The sequence below is a fragment of the Oncorhynchus tshawytscha genome, linkage group LG08 (genome assembly GCF_018296145.1).
Source record: "Oncorhynchus tshawytscha isolate Ot180627B linkage group LG08, Otsh_v2.0, whole genome shotgun sequence".
Lineage (NCBI taxonomy): Eukaryota > Metazoa > Chordata > Actinopteri > Salmoniformes > Salmonidae > Oncorhynchus > Oncorhynchus tshawytscha.
This window is the reverse complement of record NC_056436.1, coordinates 28,401,976-28,422,738: the sequence shown is the minus strand read 5'-3', so window position 1 is coordinate 28,422,738 and position 20,763 is coordinate 28,401,976. Positions and strand designations below refer to the sequence as shown.

Here is a 20,763-nt window from a genome sequence, read left to right as displayed (position 1 = left end):
AGAAAGTCAAACATTATTTTTTATTTTGGTATTCATTTAAGGTTAGGCATAAGTTTAGCAGTGTGGTTAGGGTTAGGTTTAAAATCAAATTTTGACAAGAGAAATTGTAGGCGGGGTTTAGTCATACTAATGGACACGCTCGACATTGCAGCCGACTTTAAATGCGAGTCGAGACTGACTGATTTACAAATTCCCTTGCATCCTAAATAACTGCTTAATATTATTGATCGATTAAGTCAGTCAGTCACAATTAACCCATGATACACCACGGTTTTGACGCTCTCGAATACGGCCTAAGGCTATGGAAACTAGTGACGACCCGGAAGTAGAGCTGTTAAATGTGTCAACAAAGGGCAAAACATAAATCCAGCTGATCAATCAGTCGGCTGTCATACCCGAATGTTAGTTTGCCTAAACTGCAATTTGTACATTGCAGATATAAGTAGAACATGGCAACGACTCCTCAACTATTCGAGGTAAAATAAACTATGTTCCCTTGGCCTAGCTGACTGTTATCTTTAGTGGTAGCTTAATAGCTAGCTAGGAGGAGAAGTATGAGCTAGCCAACCCCCTGTTTAAACGTTAGATGAGTAGCGTTAGTTGAAATGTGAAATGTCTAAATTTAGGCTAACTAGCAAGCCAGATATAGCTATAAGGATTGGAAATTGTGCCTCAGCTAGGAAGTTGCCTTGCCAGCAGATCCGACCCGCTTGCTTACAGCTGCACTAGGGTCGGATAGGCTTCCTCTGTAGGTTAAGACACCACTGAGCCAGCGCGAGGTAAGGCTCGGAAAACGTACTTCAAAACAGGGATGAGAAATGCGGTGTACTCCGAATTGTCCCAACATCCCAACTGTTACACCGAAAAAAATCGGGAATACAACGCATTTCCCAGGATTGAGGTACGTTTTCCGAGCCATATCTTGCGCCGGCTCCGTGGTGTCTTAACCAACACAGGAATCCTATCCGAACCCAGGCCTAGCGCATCTGTAAGCAAGCGGGTCAGATCTGCTGGTTAGGAAGTTGCCCTGCTGTCCATTAGCTAGCTACGTTACCATTTGCTAGCTATTTTGCACTGACAGCTAGCTAACAAAGCTAATTACTGTAGTGTTTACCCAGGCAGATGTTGACGATGAGATCATTTGTCAATCATTGTGTAAGTTAACTAGAGGGTTATACCACAAAGTAGGTTCAGTGAGTTAGCCAGCTAACTTGATAAACAACCAGAAATAACCGATTTTTGTTGGTCAATTAAGAAAGCTAAACTCATGTGTTTTAAAATGTTGAGCCCATTTCAAGTTATTTTATAGCATTTAGACAAGTTAGCTGGTTAACTCATTGAACCTGATTTGTAGTATACCCCCCAGCTGTACCTTAACGATTTGTGATTGTTACCAAAGTTACCCCTAGCTTGGGGGGCAAAGTACGGCCCTCAGGCCGTATCCATCTCACTGGGCACTTCAATCTGGCCCGCAAGACTTATTACATTTATTATATATTTATTTTTTAAAACCATTTTTATCCCCAATTTCATGGTATACAATTGGTAGGTACAGTCTTGTCCCATCGCTGCAACTCCCGTAGGGACTTGGGAGAGGCGAAGGTCGAGAGCCATGCGTCCTCTGAAACACAACCCAGCCAAGCCACACTGCTTCTTGACACAATGCCTACTTAACCCGGAAGCCAGTCGCATCACTGTGTCGGAGGGAACACTGTACACCTGGCGACAGTGTCAGCGTGCATTCGCCCAGCCCGCCACAGGAGTCGCTAGACATGGAACTCTCGGCCTGTCAAACCTTCTCCTAACCCGGATGATGCTGGGCCAATTGTGCACCGCCTCATGGGTCTCCCAGTCACGGCCTGCTGTGACACAGCCTGGGATTGAACCCGGGTCTGTAGTGACGCCTTAAACCGCTGCGCCACTCGGGAGGCCTCCGCAAATTGTTTGCATTCCTCCGTTGAATTTCAAAATCCCGATGTGTTCCTCGAGCCAAAAAGTCTGCCCACCCCTGCTCTAGCTGCTCTATATTTTATGTTATTGCCTAAGTTACTGGTTTACAGTAGCATTGGCTAGGTAGCTTGTCACGCCCCTAGATATCAGTGTTGGGGAGTAGTGTACTAGCTACATTGTTCAACTAGTCATTTAATTACATTTTGCAATAGCTTGGTGGTGGGAAAGAATTCTTTATTTTTTGGCATCAAACCTAGCTAATTCTCACTTGAAACACGTTGTGTGCCTAATTCTAACTTTGTTAAATAGGCTAAATCATACATTCTGTTAACATCTGACTATAGGGATTTGTTCTTGCAATTTGTTGTATATGACATTTCAGATTTAGATGTTATTTTTTCACTAAGTAGTTTGGAAGAAGTAACTTTTTCTAAGTCACTTTAGTTAAGTAAACTATATTTTTTCTTAAGGGTAGCTTAACTTCAGTGTGAAGTAATTGGTAGCTTGGTAAACTGTGCAGCGGTCTAAGGCACTGCATCTCAGTGCAGTCCCATAGGGCGGCCCACAATTGGCCCAGCGTCGTCCAGGTTTGGCTGGGGTAGGCCATCAATTGTAAATAAGAATTGTTCTTAACTGACTTGCCTAGTTAAAAACAAAAAAACCTATATTTTCAGAGTAGCTTTTTGACACTAAGGGTTAATGTATGCCATGGTCTAGTCAACTAAACTCAACGATTTACGATAGAGTCGCGCAGCGACTAGTGTGGGCGGATTGGAACTCCGACATCACATAAAATGACGTTTTTATAAAAAACTACCGATTTCAGCACCCAAAGATTAGCCCACAATTATATAGTCGTTGAGTTTAGTCGGCTAGCCAGGTTCCAGTATTGCTCATTACACATCCCATGCTCACCATTTATCTAAGACAGTCTTGACAGGACAGAGATTGACACTGTCTGTGTGTGCTTGATCCACAGGAGCCCTTTGATGCAGATGAGTACATAGAGAGGTTGGCCTGGAGAACCCCTGGAGGAGGGTCCAAAGGCGGAGCTGAGGCATTCGACCCCAAAAGGTAGTCTTGTTCTAAAGACATGGCTTTATTGAAAGTTACCGTAATCATGACTCTTGACCTCTTTTCAAAAGACTAACTAACCCTAACACCTACCACCAGCCTAATCTTGATCAACCAGCAGCCTATCCCCTGTCTTATTGCAGGTCCTTGTGCTTCCCCTTTTAAGACCCTTACCTTTGTTTCAGCCTTATCCCCCTTTCTTAAAGCTCTAGTCCCAACCATACAACAAGTTCTATTTAAACCTCCATTGAAGATAACTCCGAGGCAGTGCGTAATGGGAGGCCACCGAGCTCTGAGTCATACAGTAACTGACACCAAGGAAATGAATGTGCATTGGAAAGGGATGGGAGATGTCCCTAAGCTGAAGCCACTGCTGCGGGAATTAGCTAAGAGATTAAATACTCATCATTTTGGGATGTTTCCTAGTCTGTTAAATATGGTGCTGACTTACAACATTTGCTCCACAGTACTCACTTTAAATGCAGCTGACGTAGCTCCCAGTTTGTAGAGCTTCGTAAATGTGGGGACCCAAGGATTAAGCCCTCAATACTATGTATAAATATTAACTGAATGAGTGTAAGGTTAGTACAGTGGTCACCAACCGGTCGATCTCAATCTGCGAGGCATTCCTAGTCGATCACCAAACATTTCTGAAGAAAAGTCAATGATAAAGCCTTGCACTCCTATATATATTTTTTTTTTAAATTTAGAAGGCATCTTGCTCTGTTGGCAGTAGGTTCATTTGATTCCGAAGTTCTGCACGCCCGGTAGGCAAAGTGTTCCCATTTTGAACTACATTTTATTTGTCTGGCTGGACAAACTCTGCCTACCCGGCAGACCAAGTTAAATCAAGTGTGCCTACTGCGCTGTCCAGTCTGTTAGCTAAAATCACTGTGCATACAGCTTCCACAACCCCACAGCAAAGTTTGATATTAGCCTAGGTGAGATTTCATAGCTTTTAAAACCTCGACCAGAGAGAGACTGTCAAAGAATATAGCAAAGAGCTGGTGTTTTTATGAGTGAGTTAATGTTTGTTTTTATTCAACCCTTTTTCAAAACATAAATGTGCTTTTCCCTACTTCCACTCACGCTGCAACTCCAAGGAATGAGTATCGATAGACCTGCGTCTTTTATTAATTGCTCATTGTGTCAAGGAATATTTCACTTTTTCTGGTCATATGCACAAATTCATGTTGTTCCTGAGGCAGAAACATGATGCCCCCTCTCTCTGGTCAGTCTCACCGGAGGAAAGGAGAGAGCAGGGACCATGAGAGGCAGACCCCTCTGCTGTGCTCTCCCTCTGCTGAGACTGACCATCGGATGCAGGTACCATCACTCTAGTAAAATAAAAAAGCCAATTATTTAAATGTATGCTCAGCTGTACCTCGCAAGTGATAGAACTTATCTATTTTGTTATCAAACCTCGAGTTTTGAAATACAATATGGTCTGAGAAGAACAATATTGGCAGGCCAGTCATATAGCCAAATGCTGTGATTATGTGATTATGTACTAGGCCTACGGCACAAACCTCATTCCTACAGAACTGTTTTTTTTTTTGATTGCATAGGCTTACACTTTTTAAGTCAGGTTTTTTTTTTTTTTATCTGAGTAGTAGATCTTGGCTTGCATTTTGACCCCGAACGTGATCTTGACTCAAAGGTTGGTGACGACTGAGTTAGTAGGACAAATCCAACCCTAAATGACTCACCCATGCTAGTATACTAAAGCATTTTGTCTACCCTTTGTTTGCTGTGAACTTATGGCTGTAGATCAAGTTGAAGGCCAGCTTGTAAGTGAACTCATGGCTATGGAGAGTCTAGACTAATGTGAGGTAGGCCTGCAGTCTTTTAAAGCCCTTGTCCTGCTTCCCTCCTAGGCTGCTGGAGGAGTTTGAGAACCACATAGAGGAGCTGAAGCAGCTAGATGAGAAGATCCAGCGGCGGGTGGAGAAGCTGGAGCACCAGTGTCACAGAGAGGCCAAGGAGTTTGCCCACAAAGTGCAGGACTTACAGAGGAGCAACCAGGTCAGTTTCACAACCCACTGGACCCACCACAACCTCAGATCCCCAGCCTTTTACCCTGTAGACAGGCACGTTTTGAAGAGAATGTCAGAATCCAGTGTAATATAAAAGCATTATGACCCTTGCTACTTTTGAAAGCCCTGCCATCATGCAAGATTATGTTTATCCCCATTCATTAATCATGTCACACAATGTGGGACTTCTTTTTGCACAACTTTCTGTCTCCATACAGGTAGCCTTCCAGCACTTCCAGGAGTTGGACGAGCACATCAGCTATGTGGCCACCAAGGTGTGTCACCTTGGCGACCAGCTGGAGGGTGTGAACACGCCCAGGCAGAGGGCGGTGGAGGCACAGCGTCTCATGACCTACTTCAATGAGTTCCTGGATGGGGACCTGCGCAGTGATGTCTTCAACAACCCAGAGAAGGTCATGATACACACATTACCATCCACCCTCGTGTTTTCTTAGAGATTGACCTTTTTTATGTTTTTCATAAATGAAAAAGATTGACCTTTGAAAATAACACCACTACAGCAGTGAAAGATGTTAAGAACTGAAATAAGTCAATGAACAGGATTGAGGTAACCACACATTGTAATTTGTGGAATTGATCCCTTTAGTTGGATCCCTGAGCTAATTTGAATTAATCAACTGGCCTTTACTTTTTGACAATAGCTAGAGGGTTGACTACCATGGATGTCAACATGCTCATGTCTGTCTTAATCACATTAATTGCAAGGTGTGAGAGAGAGCCTTTTTTTGTTGTTGCTGTTGACGGTCTTGGTCATCACCATTTTGTCCTACTACTGCTAAATGTGGCATGGAAAAGCACATCAAAATATATTTCTTATGGGAGAAAACTGGGCCTAATTAATCTACGTTTCCAATAAGAGTTCAAAGCCATTTGAGTGACCTCACTATCAACCCTCAAAAGTTTGATTGGGGATTCTCAAAACGGTTTAAGAGCGAGTGGGGAAACCGTAATCAAAGCGGGCGGAGAGTCTGGAGGTCAATCTCAGAGACGGGACCTGGAGATGGGATGGGAATGCTTCCAGAGAGGCATGGTGGGAATATCGGACGGATCCCTTTTCCTGAGCATACCTCCAGATGAGGGGGAAAGAGGAAAGCTGCGAGTGAATAGCTGAAGGGGGGATGGCTCTGCTAATCCTTCTGAAAGGGAGGGCTGGGCCGCCAGCGAGGAGACAAGTGCTGCTAAACCCTGACTGCAGAGAGACGGCTACATTACTTACATGGGATTTAGCTAATCTTAGCTGGGGGACAGATACTTAGAAAACCTTTGCCGCGCAGAAAGGCTGGATCCTCCTCATGGGAGCGGAGTAATGATGTTAGCTGAGGCAGGCATCTGCGGGAACAGAAGAGTTGCGGACGGCGGGCCTTTACTAGGTCTGGGGTTTTCAGCCAGCGTGTATGTCAGGGGGAGGGGAGTGGCGGGTTCTCGACAGGGCCCATTTTTTAAGAGATATCCCTGGCCGGACAGATTATTGAAGGCGATTTAGGCTGCAGTGGGATTAGAGCCCATTCAGAGGAGGCATGCCAATAAAGAGTTAGATATGCTGCTAACCCAGGGCTGCTGCTGCGGATGCTGTTAGCCAGGTGAGCGGCGGCTGCTTGTTTATCAGCTCCATGGTGTACAGGGAGGAGGAGGAGGAGGGCTGGTTTAACATGATCTCCTAAGTGGAGATGCTGCTACTGTTGGTGTGCTCTCTGTTTGGGTGTCCATTTCTTATGTTTCTCTCTCTCCCTCCCGACTCCTTCCCCCCTATTTCTCCCTTTCCCAGATTAAGGAAGCTGCTGATATCATTCAGAAGTTGCATCTCATAGCGCAGGAGCTGCCGTTTGACAGGTGAGTCGTCCTGCAGGCAGCTTTACACGAGCGCTGTGGTACAATGTAAACAGTATCGGTGCTGCTACTCTGTGCCTCCAGCCCAACCAGACTAGTTTTGTAAATGTTATGTTGCATTAACTAGTGTTTCTGAGTGAGAGAATACATTTCACTTCAAGTCAGAGGGACTACAAATGTCACACATGCAAGATTACATTGACATCATTTTGGGTTTGAGTCTTTTTAATCTCCGATATCCTCTTTGGTAAATGCCTCTATTCTTGTCCTCTTACAGGTTTGCAGATGTCAAGGCCAAGATTGCAAGTGAGTGGTTGCACTCAAAATGACCTTTGTTGCTGATTGATCAACAAATGATCGCACAGCCATGCTAAGAAAGGCAACTCAATCTGAATATGTCTCTCTAGGTAAATACCACGACCTGGAGCGGCAGCTGGTCCAGGAGTTCACGGCGGCCCAGCGTAGGGGCGAGATTGGCCGCATGCGGGAGGTCGCCGCAGTTCTCTTACATTTCAAGGTGACCCACAAACACTGGACTGTTTTGATACGTCTCCATATTAAAGAAAGATTAGTGTTATTGTTTGAGCGGTGTATGTGTAGTAGTAGTGCATATTGTAACTTACAAATATGCACTTGTATCTCATTTAGCGTCTATGCAACCATGCATCCAGTTTGTTCTTTGGAGATGTTGGATTGTGGTAGTGATGCAGGTGTGATTGTGACATGTCTTTGTTTCCTGCAGGGCTATGCGCACTGTGTAGATGTTTATATCAAGCAGTGTCAGGAGGTGAGTGTGCAGTGTTCAGTTGAACATGAACCCTTTCATAACAGTTTAGTATAGAGTACCTGTGCGCTTCTGTTGTAGTCTCACCACAAGTTGTAGTCCTGAGGTCTGTAATTAACTCTGTGTTCAGGGAGCGTACATGCGTAGTGATGTGTTTGAAGACACGGCCCTCCTCTGCCAGCGAGTCAACAAGCAGGTGGGCGAGGTCTTCCAGAGCCCCGAGACCGTCATGGCCAAACTCATCCAGAACATCTTTGAGAACAAACTACAGGTATAGTGAACAATATCTGCCACTAGATTTGCCAGACAATACCTTCTCTGACCCAGTTCTGTTGGACTGACTGAGCAGCTTTGTGTTTCCAGGCTCACGTGAAAGAGAAGCTGGACGAGACCCGCCGCTCTGACATAGAACAATACCTCAAAAACCTCTACGACCTCTACACCAGGTAATGTCTGTTCACCTTTGAACTCTCACTCTTAAAGGTCCAATGCAGGCTTCTTTTTTAAATTTTTTATCTCGATACCAAATCATTTCTGGCTAACAATATGTACCTTACTGTGATTGCTTTAAATTAAAGCAATTTCTCAATCAATAATTTTGCTAGGTCTGTCTGGGAGTGGACTGAGTGGGGAGGGGAAAACTAGCTGATATTGGCAGAGAGGTTTGGAACTCTAATTGGTCTATTAACTTATTTACCACCTGGTGATGTCAACAGGCAAAACTCTATCCCACCAAAACAGGTTGACATTTCAGTCAATCTTTTCAAACAGCTCTTACTAAAAGGGAATTTTCATTTTCACAGTATTTTTGCAACCTCCTAGTGTGGAAAAATATATAAAATACAGGAGATCAAGTTTTTGACTGCACTGGGCCTTTAATACCTCATACCCTCCAGTCTGACCATTGGTAATCTTGGCAACCCTGTGTCTCCAGGACGACAGCCTTGGCTGCCAAGCTAACAGAGTTCAACCTGGGCTCAGACAAACACACGTTCCTGTCCAAGCTCATCAAGAACATCTTCTCCACCTATCTGGAGAGCTACATTGAAATGGAGAAAGATTACCTCCGCACACGCAGTGCCATGATCCTGCAACGCTACTACGACTCCAAGAACCACCAGAAACGCCCACTGGGTGGGGGCAGGTAGGAAGTGACTGACCACCTCTACCCTAGAGCCCCCATGACCCTCCCCTCTCTCCTCAGTCTTCTCCCTTTACCCTGAACTTCCTTCTCCGCCTTGGTGTCAGACCTGAGTTGTATTAAATAGTTAAATGGCTTTAAATAGTACATCCCGCATCTCTCCACTCCTCATATCAAGGTCCTGTCTTTGAGTTCAGACTCCTCCCTTTTCCTTAATGGTGTAATGGTGAGGGAGTTCTGTTAATGACCCGGGTATGGTGAAGCCGGTTAGTGTTGAATGCATTTGTTTTAGAACCGTGCTGCCTCCCGGGTGTGAGCCAGGTGCCCTGTTTTGGCCGACGACATAGTCTGCTCAAAACAAAAGTGCCGTAGTTTAGGCACTTGGAGTAGTGAGTAGGATTCTGTGTTTTCACGTGCAAACATGATTGCTTTTGATGAAAAGGCTTTATCTGCCTTCCCAATGAACTTTTTTGAAAATTGAAGCATTTTATGGAGAAATAAGAAAGTGGTGTTTTTCTGAATGATGCACCATGCTGCTTTGTTGACGACATGACAGAGGTGCAGATTTCGATTTGATAAGGGCACTCCTCCGTTCACGTCACGGGCCATAGCCCGGTGCACTTAATCAAACCCCCCCCCCCCTTCAGTATCCAGGAGCTGAAGGAGCGGATCAGACAGCGCACCAACCTGCCATTGGGGCCCAGCATCGACACCCACGGGGAGACCTTCCTGTCCCAGGAGGTGGTGGTCAACCTGCTGCAGGAGACACGCCACGCCTTTGAGAGGTGCAACAGGGTGAGGCTGCTACGCTCCCCCCTACAGGAGAGACAATAACACTGACTGCAGTGATGTCACAGTCTGTACTGAATTATCATAACAGGATCCTTTGTCACAGTGATCATACAGTTGAAATCGGAAGTTTACATACACTTAGGTTGGAGTCATTAAAACTAGTTTTTCAACCACTCCATACATTTCTTGATAACAAATTGTAGTTTTGGCAAATTGTTTAGGACATCTACTTTGTGTATGACACAAGTCATTTTTACAACAATTGTTTACAGACAGATTATTTCACTTATAATTCACCAGTGGGTCATAAGTTTACATACACTAAGTTGACTGCCTTTAAACAGCTTGGAAAATTCCAGGAAATTATGTCATGGCTTTAGAAGCTTCTGATAGGCTAATTCATCTGTACAAACAATAGTACGCAAGTATAAACACCATGGGACCACTCCGCCGTCATACCGCTCAAGAAGAAGACGCATTCTGTCTCCTCGAGATGAACGTACTTTGGTGCGAAAAGTGCAAATCAATCCCAGAACAACAGAAAAGGACTTAGTGAAGATGCTGGAGGAAACGGGTACAAAGGTAACTATATCCACAGTAAAACGAGTCCTGTATTGACATAACCTGAAAGGCCGCTCAGCAAGGAAGAAGACACTGGTCCAAAACCACCATAAAAAAGCCGGACAACGGTTTGCAAATGCACATGGGGACAAAGATCGTACTTTTTGGAGAAAAAATCCTCTGGTCTGATGAAACAAAAATAGAACTGTTTGGCCATAATGACCATCATTATGTTTGGAGGAAAAAGGGGGATGCTTGCAAGACGAAGAACACCATCCCAACCGTGAAGCACGGGGGTGGCAGCATCATGTTGTGGGGGTGCTTTGCTGCAGGAGGGACTGGTACACTTCACAAAATAGATGGCTTCATGAGGCAGGAAAGTTATGTGGATATATTGAAGCAACGTCTCAAGACATCAGTCAGGAAGTCGCAAATGAGTCTTCCAAATGGACATTGACTCCAAGCATACTTCAAAAGTATGCTTGGAGTCAATGTCATCATCCGTCATCATGAAGTGCTTTGAGAGACTAGTCAAGGACCATATCACCTCCACCCTACCTGACACCCTAGACCCACTCCAATTTGCTTACTGCCCAAATAGGTCCACAGACGATGCAATCTCAACCACACTGCCCTAACCCATCTGGACAAGAGGAATACCTATGTGAGAATGCTGTTCATCGACTACAGCTCGGCATTCAACACCATAGTACCCTCCAAGCTCGTCATCAAGCTCGAGACCCTGGGTCTCGACCCCGCCCTGTGCAACTGGGTACTGGACTTCCTGACGGGCCGCCCCCAGGTGGTGAGGGTAGGCAACAACATCTCCTCCCCGCTGATCCTCAACACTGGGGCCCCACAAGGGTGCGTTCTGAGCCCTCTCCTGTACTCCCTGTTCACCCACGACTGCGTGGCCACGCACGCCTCCAACTCAATCATCAAGTTTGCGGACGACACAACAGTGGTAGGCTTGATTACCAACAACGACGAGACGGCCTACAGGGAGGAGGTGAGGGCTCTCGGAGTGTGGTGTCAGGAAAATAACCTCACACTCAACGTCAACAAAACTAAGGAGATGATTGTGGACTTTAGGAAACAGCAGAGGGAACACCCCCCTATCCACATCGATGGAACAGTAGCGGAGAGGGTAGCAAGTTTTAAGTTCCTCGGCATACACATCACAGACAAACTGAATTGGTCCACTCACACAGACAGCATCGTGAAGAAGGCGCAGCAGCGCCTCTTCAACCTCAGGAGGCTGAAGAAATTCGGCTTGTCACCAAAAGCACTCACAAACTTCTACAGATGCACAATCGAGAGCATCCTGGCAGGCTGTATCACCGCCTGGTACGGCAACTGCTCCGCCCACAACCGTAAGGCTCTCCAGAGGGTAGTGAGGTCTGCACAACGCATCACCGGGGCAAACTACCTGCCCTCCAGGACACCTACACCACCCGATGTTACAGGAAGGCCATAAAGATCATCAAGGACATCAACCACCCGAGCCACTGCCTGTTCACCCCGCTATCATCCAGAAGGCGAGGTCAGTACAGGTGCATCAAAGCTGGGACCGAGAGACTGAAAAACAGCTTCCATCTCAAGGCCATCAGACTGTTAAACAGCCACCACTAACATTGAGTGGCTGCTGCCAACACACTGACACTGACTCAACTCCAGCCACTTTAATAATGGGAATTGATGGGAAATGTAAATATATCACTAGCCACTTTAAACAATGCTACCTTATATAATGTTACTTACCCTACATTATTCATCTCATATGCATACGTATATACTGTACTCTATCATCGACTGCATCCTTATGTAATACATGTATCACTAGCCACTTTAACTATGCCACTTTGTTTACATACTCATCTCATATGTATATACTGTACTCGATACCATCTACTGTATCTTGCCTATGCTCCTCTGTACCATCACTCATTCATATATCCTTATGTACATATTCTTTATCCCCTTACTCTGTGTATAAGACAGTAGTTTTGGAATTGTTAGTTAGATTACTTGTTGGTTATTACTGCATTGTCGGAACTAGAAGCACAAGCATTTCGCTACATTCGCATTAACATCTGCTAACCATGTGTATGTGACAAATAAAATTTGATTTGATTTGAAAAATGGCTTAAGGACAACCAATTCAAGGTATAGGAGTGGCCATCACAAAGCCCTGACCTCAATCCTATAGAAACTTTGTTGGCAGAACTGAAAAAGCGTGTGCGAGCAAAGAGGCCTACAAACCTGACTCAGTTACACCAGCTCTGTCAGGAGGAACGGGCCAAAATTCACCCAACTTATTGTGGGAAACTTGTGGAAGGCTACCTGAAACGTTTGACCCAAGTCAAACAATTTAAAGGCAATGCTACCAAATACTAATTGAGTGTATGTAAACTTCTGACACACTGGGAATGTGATGAAAGAAATAAAAAGCTGAAAGAAATAATTCTCTCTACTATTATTCGGACATTTCACATTCTTAAAATAAAATGATGATCCTAACTGACCTAAAACGGGGAATTTTTACTAGGATTAAATGTCAGGAATTGTGAAACTGAGTTTAAATATATTTGACTACTGTGTATGTAAATGAGGCCTTTGCAGTAGATCCCTGTAGAGTGCTGCGAGGAAATCAGGTCCTGTCTCTGTGTGTTGTGAACCAGCTCTCAGATCCCTCGGACCTGCCCAAGAATGCCTTCTCCATCTTCCTGCTGCTGGTGGAGCACCTGTGTGTGGACCACATTGACTACGCACTGGAGATCGGCCTTTCTGGTACACACAACTCTCACTAACTGTCACTAACACAGTAAAGGTCGAAAAACCTTTTAGAAACATTGAGTAAATCCTTTTTACGTGTGGGTGTAAAATGAATCTTCTCTTGTGCCTTTTTAAACGGAAAGTGTTTATTTCTCTCGCCTCTCTCTACAGCCATTCCATCAGCTGATGCCAAGAATGCCAACCTTTACTTCCTGGATGTAGTTCAGCAGGCCAACACCATCTTCCACCTGTTTGATAAGCAGTTCAATGACCACCTCATGCCTCTTATCAGGTTAGCATAGGGTGTGTCCTGTCAATCACACCTATCCCCCCTGTCCCACACTGCAGTCTATTGCTAGCACAGACTGGATAATTTTCTGAGATGTCTCCGATGGCGTTGAGGAGTACACCACATCAGTCATTGGCTTCATCAATAAGTGCATCGACGACATCGTCCCCACAGTGACCGTACGTACATACCCCAACCAGAAGCCATGGAGTACAGGCAACATCCGCTGTGGTGGAATTATTGTAATCAAAGGGAGACTTTTTGATTTCTTCAAAACAATCCAACTTTATTATTTAATTACTGCAGTAATGGAGCTGGTCGGTTATCACCCCTGGAGGTGATCACTGAGAACCCAATGAGCGGATTTGAGCCACAGCATTTTATAGCAAAGTCCATCCTCCTGGATGTTGATGACAAAAAACAGATGTATGGAATGGGTCACAAGGTTAAGATTTGTATGCTGTCTGCTGTTAATTATAAGTATCTAATTATGTAGAGACCAGGGTCTGGCTCTGGAGTCTTCTCTCCCTGGTACCTTATCGAGCAGAAACATTAACTCATGTTCTGGAATGCGGTATCCCCAAGGACATCCTATATCTCCTGACAGTGTTATCTCCCAGAGGCCCACTTTCAGTTCACACCGACACAATAGTTATAAGAACCCTCTATTTTGTTGCATAAAAACAACCGTTTGATGCAATAAAAGTATTATAACAATCTTGCAATTTTGCTCTCACACTGCACTGAGCTAAAGGTTAGAGCTGTCGCTTTCAAGGAGCGGGACTCTAACCTGGAAGCTTATGACATCCAGCTATGCCCTCTGACGAACCATCAAACAGGCAACGCGTAAATACAGGACTAAGATCGAATCGTACTACACCCGGTCTGACGCTGGTCGGATTTGGCAGGTTTGGCAAACCACTGTCTCCAAAGGGAAGCACAGCCGAGAGCTGCCCAGTGACACTGGCTAGTTTAGCTCGTCTAATAGGCTAATGTATGTAAAGTCTTTAAACAGGTCAACATTCACAAGGCCGCAGGGCTTACCAGGACGTGTACTGCGAACATGCGCTGACCAACTGGCAAGTGTCTTCACTGACACTTTCCACTTCTCCCTATCCGAGTCTGTAATACCAACGTGTTTTAAGCATACCACCATAATGCCTGTGCCCAAGAACACTAAGGTAACCTGCCTAAATGACTACCGACCCGTAGCACTCATGTCTGTAGACATGAAGTGCTTTGAAAGGCTGGTCATGGCTCACATCAACACCATTATCCCAGAAACCCTAGATCCACTCCAATTTGCATACCACCCCAACCCCAGGCAATCTCTAGTGCACTCCACACTGCCCTTTCCCACCTGGACAAAAGGAACACCTATGTGAGAATGCTATTCATTGACTACAGCTCAGCGTTCGACACCATAGAGCCCTCAAAGCTCATCACTAAGCTAAGGACCCTGGGAATAAACACCCCCCTCTGCAACTGGATCCTGGATTTCCTGACAGTCCATCCCCAGGTGGTAAGGGTAGGTAACAACACATCTGCCACGCTGATCCTCAACACAGGGGCCCCTCAGGGATGCGTGCTCAGTCCCCTCCTGTACTCCCTGTTCACTCATGACTGCACGACTCCAGCACATTCATTAAGTTTTCCGATGACACAACTGTGGGAGGCCTGATCACCGACAACGACGAGACAGCCTGTAGCGAGGAGGTCAGAGACCTGGCAGTGTGGTGCCAGGACAACAACCTCTCCCTCAACGTGATCAAGACAAAGGAGATGATTGTGGACTACAGGAAAAGAGGACCGAGCACGCCCCCATTCTCATCAACGGGGCTGTCCAGGCACACCAAGACGGATATGAAGAGGGCACAACAAAACCTATTCCCCCCCCAGGAGACTGAAAAGATTTGGCATGGGTTCTCAGATCCTCAAAAGGTTCTACAGCTGCACCATCGACAGCATCCTGACTGGTTGCGTCACGGCCTGGTATGGCAATTGCTCGGCCTCCGACCGCTAGGCACTATAGAGGGTAGTGCGAACGGCCCAGTACATCACTGGGGCCAAGCTTCCTGCCATCCAAGACCTCTATATCAAGTGGTGTGAAAGGAAGGCCCTAAAAATTGTCAAAGACTCCAGCCACCCTAGTCTTAGACTGTTCTCTCTGCTACCACACGGCAAGCAGTTCCAGAGTGCCAAGTCTAGGTCCAAGAGGCTTCTAAACAGCTTCTACCCCCAAGCCATAAGACTCCTGAACATCTAATCAAATGGCTACCCAGACTATTTGCATTGCCCCCCCACCCCTCTTTTACACCACTGCTACTCTCTGTTATTATCTATGCATAGTCACTTTAATAACTCTACCTACATGTACATATTACCTCAACTAACCGGTGCCCCCGCACATTGTACTGGTACCCCCTGTATATAGTCTCGCTATTGTTATTTTACTGCTGCTATTTAATTACTTGTTACTTTTATTTCTTATTCATATTTTTTTAAACTGCATTGTTGGTTAGGGGCTCGTAAGTAAGCATTTCACTGTAAGGTCTACCTGTTGTATTCAGCTCGTGACAAATAAGATTTGATTTGTACTGTACACTATTACTGCCTCTTACGGTTTGATAGCCTCCCGTTGTTGTTGTTGTTATTCACTAACAGGTAGTGACTCTGTAGCAAGCTTCATGTTTTCCAGATAGTTGTTCTGTGCTACTTTGTATTACCGTTGACCTTTTATGGACGTTCTCTCTCCACCAGCTCTTCTCCCAAACTGACAGAGTGCCTGCACAAGAAGAAGGAGGTGATTGAACAGATGGAGGTGAAACTGGACACCGGCATAGACAGGTCAGTAAACCACCGTTTTTTTTAATGTTATCAACAACATCATGGGAAATTAGTGACTGTATTATATTAGTGTGTGAGGGGTGGTTGTCATGGTGTTGTCCTCTCTGCAGAACGCTGAACTGCATGGTGGGACAGATGAAGCACATCCTGGCTACGGAACAGAAGAAGACCGACTTCAGGCCTGAAGACGAGAACAACGTTATGATCCAGTGCACCGCAGTAAGGCGTGAACTGCACCCAGCCTCCACCCTTTGTCTCATATGCAAAGCAAAGAGAAACTGTAGTCGGATAAGTTTTAAAAAGTAAAAAACAAATCAGTGCCATTTCACTCGACCTGTGACTCCCAACCAGACGGTCTGATGTCCCCTTCCTGCCTGTGCTCCCCAGGCCTGCTCCAAGGTGTGTGTGTACGTAAGTCGGCAGGTGGAGCGTGTGCGCAAGTCCATGGACGGTAAGAACGTGGACACAGTGCTGACGGAGCTGGGTGTGCGTTTCCACCACCTCATCCACGAGCATCTACAGCAGTACAGCTACAGCTCCATGGGAGGCATGCTGGCCATCTGCGACGTGGCCGAGTACCGCAAAAGTGCCAAGGACTTCCGGGTGAGAGGTCACACCAGAGTTAGCATTACAGCTGTATCAACAATTTACATCATAATATTAAGCGCTAGTAATGCTACTGAGTTAATGCTAGCTAGCATACTGGCTTGGGTTGTATGTTGTAAAAGTTCTGTGTATGGTTGACTGTCTGTCCCTCAGGTTCCTTTGGTGCTGCAGCTCTTTGACACGCTCCACGCCTTGTGTAACCTCCTGGTGGTCGCCCCCGACAACCTCAAACAGGTTTGCTTCGGTGAGCAGCTTACCAACCTGGACCGGAACCTTCTGCACGCCTTCGTCCAGCTGAGAGTGGACTACCGCCAGGCCAGACTGGGACGCCACTTCAGCTAATGGCCCCGGTCTATGGGTCACTGTCCAGCCCTCTGTCTGTCCGTCCATCCATCCAATCACCAGGCCCTATGATTTCACAAGATTCACCATGGAAACAGAATTCAGCCAACCTGGATGTTAGTCTTTCATTCTCATCTGCAGTAGCACCTTTTGCTTGTTTGTCTGTCTTAGAGGCCAAGAAAGACCCCCGCCATTCACAGTTGGGCTACCTGCATTTTTCCCTTGATTTCTGCAATGCAAAGATATATTGACTGAGCTCTCTTGTTTCTAAATACTAACCACCGTAGAAGATTTTGTCATATTGCCGGTAATATGGACCTTGATATCCAAGATTTCTACTTTAAAATAAAGAGACGTTTTGATTGTGCCAAATATATGTTCTGTGGCTGCACTTGTCCACAGGAACAAACTCTAAAGCTGCAGTATAGGGAAGGTTGAACTCTGCATAGCTCAGGCATGTCATGGCAATGAGTGACTGGAAACAGCCACCCCTCAGAGAACTCCCAGAGGAATCTACTTTACTCTCACCACCACTACCATCTCTCTCATATCGCTCTCCCTTATCTCTCTCTTGCTCTCTCATACACTATATGTACCAAAGTAAGTGGACACCCCTTCAAATTAGTGAATTCGGCCATTTCAGCCACACCCGTTGCTGACAGGTGTATAATGTTGAGCACACAGCCATGCAATCTCCATAGACAAACATTGGCAGTAGAATGGTCTTATTGACAAGCTCATTGACATTCAACGTGGCACTGTCATAGGATGCCACCTTTCCAACAAGTCAGTTTATAAAATCTCTGCCCTGCTAGAGCTACCCTAGTCAACTGTAAGCGCTTTTAGTGGGAAGTGGAAATGCCTAGGAGCAATAACGGCTCAGCCGTGAAGTGGTAGGCCTCTAGACTATTCTGTGCTTCCAACTTTGTGGCAACAGTTTGAGGAAGGCCCTTTCCTGTTTCAGTATGACAATGCCCCCGTGCACAAAGCGAACTCCACACAAAAATGGTTTCTTGATATCGGTGTGGAAGAACTTGACTGACTTGCACAGAGCCCTGACCTTAACCCTAGCGAACACCTTTGGGATGAATTGGAACGCCGACTACCAGCCAGGCCTAATCGCCCAACATCAGTGCCTGACCTCACTATTGCTATTTTGGCTGAATGAAAGCAAGTCCCCGCAGCAATGTTCCAACATCTAGTGGAAAGCCTTCCCAGAAGAGTGGAGGCTGTTATAGCAGCAAAGGGGGGATAAACTCCATTTTCATGCCCTTGATTTTGTAATGAGATGTTTGATAAGCAGGTGTCCACATACTTTTGGTAATTTAGTGTATCTCTCCATATCTATATCTAACCAAGCCTGGTATAGAGCTCCGCTGTGCCTGGCAGTCACATGACCACCTCTCTCTGACCCCTGACCTCAGGGCAGAGGTGAGGGGTCATCACACTGCGCTGTGATCCCAGCCGTAAGCATGTCTGAGAACCACTCAGAGGTCCTGGGTGGTCTGTCTGTGGCTGGGATGATGGGTAATTGCCTAGATCGACACCTGTTCATCCACAGGGGCTTACGATCCATCCTTTGTGGCCTGGATCAGTCCTGAATCAGGGTCAGGACACAGTGAAATGTTGCTCTTCAGTGCTTAAGGAGATAATGAGTGAAAGTTAAGTGGACTTCACAGGGAATACGGGAGGCCAGGGAGGGTCAAGATCATTGTGCCTCGGCTCTCACATGGTGGTCATTGACTGTCAGTGTCAGTTAAGATCAAACCTGAAGTTCTATTGTCTTATGATGCTGTTCCCAGTGTACTGCTCTTGACCTTAATCAATGATTCATAAAAAATGTTTTGTTTAATTAGCGTCTTTACTTCTAGCACAACCTTACTGGTTCATTTTCATAAACAGTCAGTTGAGTTTGAGATGTTAGTACTGTTATTTATTTGTACCATTTTCTACATTGTAGAATAATAGTGAAGACATCAGAACTATGAAATAACACATATGGAACCAAAAAAAGTGTTAAACAAATCAAAATATATTTTATATTCTTCAACGTACCAATCTTTTACTTTGATAGCTTTGCACACTCTTGGCATTCTCTCAACCAGCTTCACCTGGAATGCTTTTCCAACTGTCTTGAAATATACATATGCTGAGCACTTGTTGGCTGCGTTTCCTTCATTCTACAGTCCAACTCATCTCAAACCATCTCAATTGGGTTGAGGTAGGGTGATTGTGGAGGCCAGGTCATCTGATGCAGCACTCCATCACTCGCCTTCCTGGTCACATACCCACCTCCAGGCTGTGTAAGGTCTATGGGTCATTGTCCTGTTGAAAAACAAAAGATTGTCCCACTAAGCGCAAAGCAGATGGGCTGGCGTATTGCTGCAGAATGCTGTGTTAGCCTTGCTGGTTAAGTGTGCCTTGAATTGAAATCACACCTCCTCCATGCTTCACGGTGGGAACCACACATGCGGAGATCATCTGTTCACCTACTCTGAGTCTCACAAAGACACAGTGGTTGGAACCAAAAATCTCACATTTGTACTCATCAGACCAAAGGACAGATTTCCACCAGTCTAATCTCCATTGCTTGTGTTTCTTGGCCCAAGCAAGTCTCTTCTTATTATTGGTGTCCTTTAGTAGTGGTTTCTTTGCAGAAATTCCACCAGGAAGGCCTGATTCACCCAGTCGCCTCTGAACAGTTGATGTTGAGATGTGTCTTCCTTGAACTCTGTGAAGCATTTATTCCGGCTGTAATTTGAGGTGCAGTTAACTCGAATGAACTTATCCTCTGTGGCAGAGGTAACTCTGGGTCTTCCTTTCCTGTGGCGGTCCTCATAAGAGACAGTTTCATCATAGTGCTTGATGGTTTTTACGGCTGCACTTGAAGAAACTCTTGAAATTTTCCAGATTGACTGACCTTCATGTCTTAAAGTAATAATGGACTGTAGTTTCTCTTTGTTTATTTGAGCTGTTCTTGCCATAATATGGACTTGGGTCTTTTACCAAATAGGGCTGTCTTCTATATACCCCCCCCTACCTTGACACAACACAACTGATTGGCTCAAACGCATTAAGGAAAGAAATTCCACAAATTAACAAGGCACACCTGTTAATTAAAATGCATTCCTAGGTGACTACCTCATGAAGCTGGTTGAGAGAATGCCAAGAGTGTCCAAAGCTGTCAAGGAAAAGGGTGGCGGCTTTGAAGAATCTCAAATATAAAATATATTTTGATTTGTTTAGCAAGTTTTTGGTTACTACATGATTCTATGTGTTATTTCATAGTTTGTCTTCACTATTATTATACAATGTAGAAAATGGTTTCAAAAAAAAGAATGAAGAAAAACCCTTGAATGAGTAGGTTTGTCCAAACGTTTGACTGGTACTGTACCTCTATGAGTCATTGGGTATTCTTAACATGCCAGACTTTCTTCCTGAAAGAGTACAGTTCTCCTCTAGTCTACAGGAACAGAATTTGTTCGAGGGATTAGACATCTAGCGGTTCATGAAATGTGTGCAGTTGTCATGGACTGGAGAGACAGGGCGAGATAGAGATGGTTGAGAGCTCAGCCACAGCTCCAGCTGGCTAGTGTTGTGTAGAAGGTACACAGGGTGCTGAGTAAAGTCAAACAACACAATTAATTAGGCTAATATTAATATTATCAATGTCACTGAAATTCAATTCTCCCAGCCCTAATCACAACTACGTAGCTTG

General features: G+C 45.2%; 1 protein-coding gene across 2 annotated transcripts; it reads left to right on the top strand.

The window, feature by feature from the left end:
* The first annotated feature begins 96 nt into the window (after positions 1 to 96).
* On the top strand, positions 97 to 18,897 carry exoc5 (exocyst complex component 5). 2 transcript variants are annotated; one of them, XM_024430172.2, is made up of 18 exons: positions 97 to 476; positions 2,930 to 3,024; positions 4,902 to 5,049; positions 5,279 to 5,473; positions 6,847 to 6,911; positions 7,186 to 7,214; positions 7,316 to 7,425; positions 7,651 to 7,695; positions 7,823 to 7,963; positions 8,056 to 8,138; positions 8,627 to 8,836; positions 9,481 to 9,628; positions 12,868 to 12,976; positions 13,133 to 13,253; positions 16,011 to 16,097; positions 16,208 to 16,316; positions 16,485 to 16,700; positions 16,857 to 18,897. In XM_024430172.2, the coding sequence occupies exons 1-18, from the start codon at positions 450 to 452 to the stop codon at positions 17,043 to 17,045; spliced, it is 2,127 nt and encodes a 708-aa protein (XP_024285940.1). In that variant the 5' UTR covers positions 97 to 449; the 3' UTR covers positions 17,046 to 18,897. The 2 variants fall into 2 exon arrangements, with proteins under 2 accessions (XP_024285940.1, XP_024285939.1); XM_024430171.2 differs by lacking the exon at positions 97 to 476 and adding an exon at positions 940 to 1,155.
* Positions 18,898 to 20,763: the final 1,866 nt, after the last annotated feature.

Excerpts from the sequence above, each read along its gene's own strand:
- exoc5 (XM_024430171.2), top strand. The coding sequence starts at position 1,123 with ATGTTGACGATGAGATCATTTGTCAATCATTGT. Across the intron at positions 1,156-2,929 it reads GATCATTTGTCAATCATTGT|GAGCCCTTTGATGCAGATGA; the intron begins GTAAGTTAACTA and ends CTTGATCCACAG. Across the intron at positions 13,254-16,010 it reads CACCTCATGCCTCTTATCAG|CTCTTCTCCCAAACTGACAG; the intron begins GTTAGCATAGGG and ends TCTCTCCACCAG.